This window comes from Chanodichthys erythropterus, chromosome 1 (genome assembly GCF_024489055.1).
Source record: "Chanodichthys erythropterus isolate Z2021 chromosome 1, ASM2448905v1, whole genome shotgun sequence".
Taxonomy (NCBI): domain Eukaryota; kingdom Metazoa; phylum Chordata; class Actinopteri; order Cypriniformes; family Xenocyprididae; genus Chanodichthys; species Chanodichthys erythropterus.
Genome location: NC_090221.1, coordinates 16,091,584 through 16,099,371, shown reverse-complemented (window position 1 = coordinate 16,099,371; position 7,788 = coordinate 16,091,584). Strand labels below are relative to the sequence as shown.

Below are 7,788 nucleotides of genomic sequence, written 5' to 3'. Positions count from 1 at the left end.
TTTATAAGTTTATAAGTACTGTGAATTCAGACATACTTCTTTTGTCACATAATGTTTTTCTCCTATATATTATGGAAGTATGTGATTTTGGATGCAGTCATAGTTTCTCTGTTTATCCTGAGGTTACTGTAGTCATTCGTGTCCTGTCCATATTCAGATCAAATGGTGGACCTGCACCTAGACACGGACAAAAGGCAGCCCTCAATGTCAGCAGAGACCGTGTCTACTGGACAATCCCCCGTGATCCACACAGATCCTCAGCAAAGACCACAAGAACCATACAGGTCCTCCGCACAGACCCTATGGCCATCCGGTCTTCAAGCAAAAAGAGCTGTATGAAATATTTGAATGCTACTGATCCACAATCTGATTTCTGATTTGTGATGTAGCCTGAATCATAATCACACCATGTTTATGAGAAGAACTGCCCCCCCGACTGAGCCTGGTTTCTCCCAAGTTTTTTTTCCTCCATTCTGTCACCTGATGGAGTTTGGGTTCCTTGCTGTCGCCTTTAGCTTGCTTAGTTGGGGACACTTAATATTCTACAATATTATTGATTTGACTACACTGACACTATTGGATGAGAACTGAACTGAGCTGGATGATGAAACACTGTTTTCTGTAGAACTGCTTTATAGATTAAATCAGAACTCAGTAAGATTTGTAAAGCTCCCCCTACAGGTTCCTTCAGTGAATCACACTGTCGTAAATACTCCAAGCGCAGCTCTGGACTACAACGACTACAACACTCACCAGCGCAGAAGTTTTGCAAATACAGTACAAGAAATCTCGATGGAGGTGGGTAATTTTCGAAATTGTCTTATAAAGTCATAATATATACATTGTTTTTGAATTACCATAAAGCATTTTGTCACTCTCGCGTGAACGTGAACATGAGGCGAGATTGTGTCGGGTCGGCGAAGCTTAACTTGCAAGTGCTGGATTCTGGGGTAGACGTGCCAGAGGGGGTTAGTGCTCACTAAGACAAGAACCGGTATTGCATTTTGGTTTTAGGACAACTTTGATGAAAGGTTTTGATCCATTTCAAATGTTGACTAGTGTTGGAGGTACATTTTTTCCACATTTTTTTAATTTTTTTTTATTATTTTAAAAAATTGTTACTCATTTTCATGGATCACATGTTACAGGCCATAACAATATAATATTTTCTGTAAAAAGGTGTCTTTTTAAGTCTGAAAATCATAATTTCTTGTTGTCCGAATTAGTCAGTGTATTTTTTTTCCATCATGTATCATTGTGTAATCAAATAGTTTATTTCACTTTTCTTTATTTCATTTATTTTATTTTTAAAAGCCCTAAATAGTCATTTTCCTAATTCTACAACATTATATTGTTAAAAAAAAATCTTTTATCTTATAAAGATGTGTGTCCAAATATATTGTGTCAATTCTGTTACCATACTTTGCCTTTACCAACTTTGTAAGGAAATACAGGAAAAGATGTCACTTTTGCTCTATTTGTGCTCTGAGAAAATATTTTAATCTAAAAAGTTCTTACACCATTTTGGGAAAATCAAATTGTATCACTAATCAAGCAGTGGGTTGTTTAAACAGTCGTTTAATCATGATTTCATTAGTGCCACCATGTGCCCTAATATTTATGCTAGCAAGTGGAGTTTTTGTCAAAAAAGTTTAAAATGGTCAATTCTGTTACCGTCAAACTCTGTTACCAAGGTAGAGTAACAATGTTGACAATATGTAACTGCATTGACAGAAACAGAGTTGACAAACAATACTATAAAGATTTTTTTTTGTTGTTTTTTTTGTTTTTGTTAAAAGTAACAAATAAATAAAAGTAAAAAAAAAAAAAAAGTAAGGTGTTTGGCAAGCACTGGATTATTAAAATCGAATGTTTTCAATAAGATAGTGGAAAGAATTTCTGTTAATGAAAAGTGAAAACTTTTTTTTTTTTTTTTTAAATGCAAAATGTATCTACAAGCACTCTTAAAGAAAGCATAAAAATAGCTTAAATGATACACATTATTAAAATAAATAGATATTAAAAAACAGTAAAAATGTGCCAAAACATCAGCTTTAGATAAAAATATTCAATTTACATATTAATACATATTAAAATGAATGAATGAGTATATAGAAACAGAAAAAAAATGTTGTTGTTTTTTTCTATGAAGAATAAACCGCAAGTTTTGCTTTTACTTGACACGTACTCCCCTATTGTCCAAACATGGTCATGACTTCCGCATTTACGACAGTCTGTGAGCCGGTGTTCATTTACGGCAGGCAGTGTAGGCACATGTGTTTCCAGAGTCAACAGCGTGCTCATTGAGAGTCTAACCGACCACCTTTAAAGGTAAATTGTGTTTTCACTTTTCAGTGCGAGTTTCAGAATAACATATGTTTATGTTGAATAACTGTTTGTGTTATTTGTCTATTTTTTTGCACTCGAAAGTATTAGATATGCTAAAAGGCTAACCTCTCTAGTTCACCATACTCGACAGTACTCCAGTAACGTTACAACTGTTATTTATTTCCTGAAAGTTATGGAATTATGATAAGGAACGTCTTTAAATCCCCAAAACGATTTGCACCATACCTGGATATGTAGTCTTTTCCTTCAGGGTTTGTTTGGTTCACGATGATCAAACTTCACTTTGACTTCTCGTAGTTTACCACGTTGCCTAGTTTAGCCAAATATTCGTTTTATGTGTTTTACAGGATCTTTATCATGTCATTCCGCGGGGGTGGTGGTCGTGGCGGTGGTTTTAACAGAGGTGGTGGAGGTCGTGGAGGAGGATTCGGAGGTGGTCGTGGAGGTGGATTTGGAGGGGGTCGTGGAGGTGGATTTGGAGGGGGTCGTGGAGGTGGATTTGGAGGGGGTCGAGGTGGCAGAGGTGGATTTAACAGAAATCAAGACTTTGGTCCACCAGAATATGTTGTTGGTAAGGTATATTTGCTATCTTTCATGCTTCTGTTTGTATTTACATTCGCTTGCGAATTGCACTGCAAGACTGCATGTCTCATGCTATAATGGTATTCATGCTCCTCGTGTCTCAGCTGTAGGAGAGTTCATGCACCCTTGTGAGGATGATATTGTCTGTAAATGTGTGACGGAAGAAAACAAAGTCCCCTACTTCAACGCTCCGGTATATCTGGAAAACAAAGAACAGATTGGAAAAGTGGACGAGATCTTTGGACAGCTTCGTGATTTTGTATCCTTCATCTTGTTGCAAGTGATGTTGGCAGTGCTGTCAAATTTTACAACGACTTCAAAACTTAATAGTGATAGTTAAGTGAAGTGATCTTGTGTAAATAAACCTATTAACCCCACTGCATCATATATATGATAAATTAATTTATAAGGCCTCTAAATCATCAACGTGATCAAAACCTTGCTGATAAATTGTTGTACACAATTGATTAGATTTTTTTTTTTAAGCATGCAAAAAAATGTGTATATATGTGTAATATATATTATATTATATATATATATATATTTTATATATATATATATATATATATATATATATATATATATATATATATATATATTATATATAAAATGTCCACCTTCAGGTTGTGGTACACTTGTCTTTTTGCTGTCAAATCTTTAATAATTTTTATAAAGTAAATGTACAAATAGCTTTTATAGTTGCGTGTTATTAATATTTCAAAACGTATGCAAACTTTTTTTAGAATTTATTGCTTTATCTAAACGTTCAATAAACTTCCAAAAAAAAAAAATATATATATATATATATATATATATATATATATATATATATATATATATATATATATACATAATTTTTTTTTTTTTTTTTTTCTGAATATTTCATATGTCAGGTTTTACAGGATTAATGAGCTAAATTGTTTCCTTAACAAATTCCTCAGTATTTTTCAGTCAAACTTTCTGAAAATATGAAGGCATCCTCCTTCAAAAAGTTACAGAAGGTAAGCTTTTATTTTCCTGGATGTGTAATGATGCTTTGAACCCTATTTTTATGGTACTACTTTTTTTCAGCAGAAGGTAGGTAGCTGAAGCATAACATGTCTACATATCTGTAGCATTTTTTTTCTTTGTCAAATTTATATGAATGTATAATGGAAAGCGAATATTCCTTGTAGTCTTTAATATTAATATAAACTTTTATAATAATTTTTAAAAAAATATTCATTTTCTTTGATCGTAAGAGATTGCATTCTATATATGAAACATGTAACACCACATAACTTTTTTCTTTTTAAATAGTTTTTTTATGCTGGCTACTCTGTTTAAAAAAATAAATAAATATATATATATATATATATATTTATCAGTGCTCAACGTAAATGAGAAAACCCCCTTTGAAAAGTATAAAATCTGTTTTTAACTTAAAAAAAAATAAAATAAAAAAAAAGTAAGGTTAATAATATAACTCGGAGAAGCAAATTTTCAGTTTTACTCAAATTACGGTGACGCAAAAATCAGTACACCCCACTGAAAGTCTCTGGAGCAAAGCTAAATTTTAGAGTACAAATGTCTAATTTAACAAGAATTCAACCACAGGGGAGTCTAATTATTCATTTCACAGGTGTCCAGCAGACAGTTGACTATAAAAGGGTGTTAAAACCCCTTCCCATTTCATGCTGTCAGCAATGGCACCACATGGAAGAGAAATGTCACAAGACCTGAGAAAGAAAATAATTTCTTTACACCAGAAAGGTGAGGGCTACAAGAAGATCAGCAAAGCTTTACTTATCAGTCAGAATACTGTAGCAAAAGTGGTACAAAATTTAAAAAAAGTGGAACTTCAACCATCTCACAGAGACGTCCACGTAACACCTCTACAGGAGCATCTTCTGATGAGATGGGTTGAAGAAAAACGGCATGCAAGTTCACTGCGGTTATCTAAAGAAGTAGAAAGTCAAACTGGGGTGACTATATCCTGTGACACAATACGGCGTACACTGCAGAGGAATGGCATGCATGGGTGCTGTCCACGGAAGAAGCCTCTCCTAAAGCCCAGGCACAAAAAGCCCGCCTAGAGTTTGCCAGGGCCCATCCTATCAAAGATGAAGACTACTGGGACTCTATACTCTAGAGTAATGAGGCCAAGATAAATGTTTTTAGAACTGATGGCTTCAAAACTGTATGGCGTCGCAAAGGTGAGGAATACAAAGAAAAATGCATGGTGCCTAAAGTAAAACATGGTGGTAGCAGTGTCCTTATGTGGGGCTGCATGAGTGCTGCTGGTGTCGGGGAGCTGCATTTCATTGGTGGCATCATGAATTCCCAGATGTACTGCTCTATAATGACACAGAAGATGCTACCATCACTCCGTGCCCTTGGTCATTGTGTACTTTTCCAACATGAGAATGATCCTAAACACACATCTAAGGCCACTGGTGGATTTCTGAAGAAGAACAGGGTGAAAGTGATTCAGTGGCTCCTGATCTGAACCCAATTGAACACCTATGGGGAATTCTGAAGAGACAAGTTGAGCATCACTCTCCATCCAGCATCCAGTCTCTGAAAGAGGTCATTCTTGAACAATGGAAAAAGATAGATGTTGCAAAATGTCACCAACTTGTTCATTCCATGCCTAGAAGACTTGGTGCTGTCATTTAAAAATCATTGAGGCCATACAAACTACTAGATGTAGTAGTTTTTGCTGTGGTGTGTACTCATTTTTTCATCACCCTAATTTGAGTAAAATTGAAAAATGTGTAATCTAAGTTACATTATTAACCTTGCTTTCATGTTATAAGTTAAACATGTTATATTAAACTTAGTCTTGTCAACAATTCGGAAATTGTTTTTGTTTATGGAGATATTGTTTAAAATGTTACTTTTCAAAGGGTGTACTCAATTACGCTGAGCTGTGTGTGTGTGTATAATATTATATTATATTATATATATATATATTTTTTTAATAAAATTAAATATATATATATATAAATTTTATAAAAAAATATATAATTTTTTTTTTTTTTTTTTTTTTTTTTTTTTTTTTTTAAGAACACACTACTGCTTATCAGTGTTATTTCCAATATTAGACAATAATCAGTGAATGTTCTTTCATATCTATAATTTAGAAGCAGATATTGCTCCAGAATATCAAAGGGATTCTTATGAGCCTTCAAGCAATTTTAGCAGATTCCTTTGGCTGTTCTGCCTCTTATCAACACACTAGGATATGACTAACAGTGTTATGATGAAGAATATTTTAATTAGCTTTTCTCTTTCTCTCCTCTTGCATCAGTTCTACATTGATCCCATGAAGCTGCTGCCCCTCCAGAGATTTCTCCCCAGGCCTCCAGGTGAGAAGGGGCCGCCCCGTGGAGGTAGAGGAGGAGGAAGAGGTGGAAGAGGAGGTAAGACCACACAAGAAAATATACATATGCTGGTTCTGGTAATAAAATTTATTTAGTTAGCACAGAATTGTGTAGTATTAACAGCGAGTGACGTATTTGCAGGTGGCTTCCGTGGAGGGCGTGGTGGCAATGGTGGTGGTCGTGGAGGAGGATTTGGTGGACGTGGTGGCGGAGGGTTCAGAGGAGGTAGAGGTGGAGGCGGTGGACGTGGATTCAGAGGTAAGTTAGCAATGCTGATCCTTAGAAATTAATAATGAAATCGAATGATGGCAGATAATTCAGTTTAATGGAATAGATTATCCAAAAATGGAAACTTCATCATTTACTCCTCTTCATGTATTTTCAAACCCATTCCTTCATTACTCTTGAAAGCTTGGGGTTGGTAAGATTTTTTTTTTTTTTTTTTTTTTTTTAATTTTGAAAGTTTGTTTTGCTCACCAAGACTGCATTTATTTGATCAAAACAATACAGTAATATTGTGAAATATAAAAAACCATTTTTATATATAACTTTTTTTTTATTTTATATTTAATGTAATATTTTAAAATTCATTCCTGTGATGGCTTCATCAGTTATTACTCCAGTCTTCAGTGTCATATGATCTTTTAGAAATCATTCTAATATGCTGATTTCGTCTTATTATTATCAAGTTAGGTTAAGTTGTTCTCCTTTTTTTGTGGAAACTTTATTTATTTTATTAACAAAGGATTCTTTGATGAATACAAAGTTCAAAATAACAATTTATTTGAAATATAAATCTTTTGTAATTAAATGTCTTTGCTGTTACTTATACATTATAAATTAGCAAGGACACATTAAATTGATGAGTATATCTGAGCTGCTATTTTCCATTTATAATTAAAGCATATTCATTGTAGTAGGAGTAATGCACATTTTTCATACTTGCTTTGAAGGTGGAAGATGATGAAGGACTCACAGGATGGGATCTGTCCTTTTATCTGCTGTGGAAACTTCCAGTGAGAAGCCAGAAGCAGCATTTGGGGCCTGCCAGAATGTTTTGACCTTTAATTGATGCCTCTCTTGTACAGCTGAACTTTTTACTTTGTTTTGTATCGTATATGTATTTTCTCAGCAGTGGATTATTTTATTTGGTCTGCTGATAGGGCTAATGTTTGAAGTTGCCACATGTCTGTGTACAAGAGGATAGGACTCTCAACAACCTTGCACGGTTGGTTTGCATCAACTTGCGTTTTTACATTTGCCAGATGTTGGTCCAGTATTAACTTGTAACAACGTAACCTAACAGGTTAAGGTGACAAAAGGGTGAAGCCATCTCCACAGATAATGATAATGTAAAAACTTTCATTGTTGGATTATAATGGATGTCTACATTTTCAGAATTGCAACTTTTTTTTTCAGTTGAACTCCCAATGCCACCATGGACTAGCAAAATAAAATCTATGGAATATGTACAACTGTCCTTTGTTTTTAT

General features: G+C 34.2%; 1 protein-coding gene across 1 annotated transcript; it reads left to right on the top strand.

The window, feature by feature from the left end:
* Nucleotides 1-2,236: 2,236 nt before the first annotated feature.
* gar1 (GAR1 homolog, ribonucleoprotein) lies at nt 2,237-7,783 on the top strand. Its single transcript, XM_067381105.1, has 7 exons — nt 2,237-2,331; nt 2,697-2,920; nt 3,036-3,190; nt 3,873-3,932; nt 6,224-6,335; nt 6,438-6,554; nt 7,250-7,783. Exons 2-7 carry the CDS (start codon nt 2,707-2,709, stop codon nt 7,258-7,260), a joined length of 669 nt encoding a protein of 222 aa, XP_067237206.1. The 5' UTR covers nt 2,237-2,331; nt 2,697-2,706; the 3' UTR covers nt 7,261-7,783.
* The last annotated feature ends 5 nt before the right edge of the window (nt 7,784-7,788 follow it).

Bases quoted from the DNA above. Each gene is read 5' to 3' on its own strand.
- gar1 (XM_067381105.1), top strand. From the start codon at position 2,707: ATGTCATTCCGCGGGGGTGGTGGTCGTGGCGGTGGTTTTAACAGAGGT. The intron at 3,191-3,872 runs GTATCCTTCATC...CAAATTCCTCAG, and splicing joins TTGGACAGCTTCGTGATTTT to TATTTTTCAGTCAAACTTTC. The intron at 6,336-6,437 runs GTAAGACCACAC...ACGTATTTGCAG, and splicing joins AGGAAGAGGTGGAAGAGGAG to GTGGCTTCCGTGGAGGGCGT.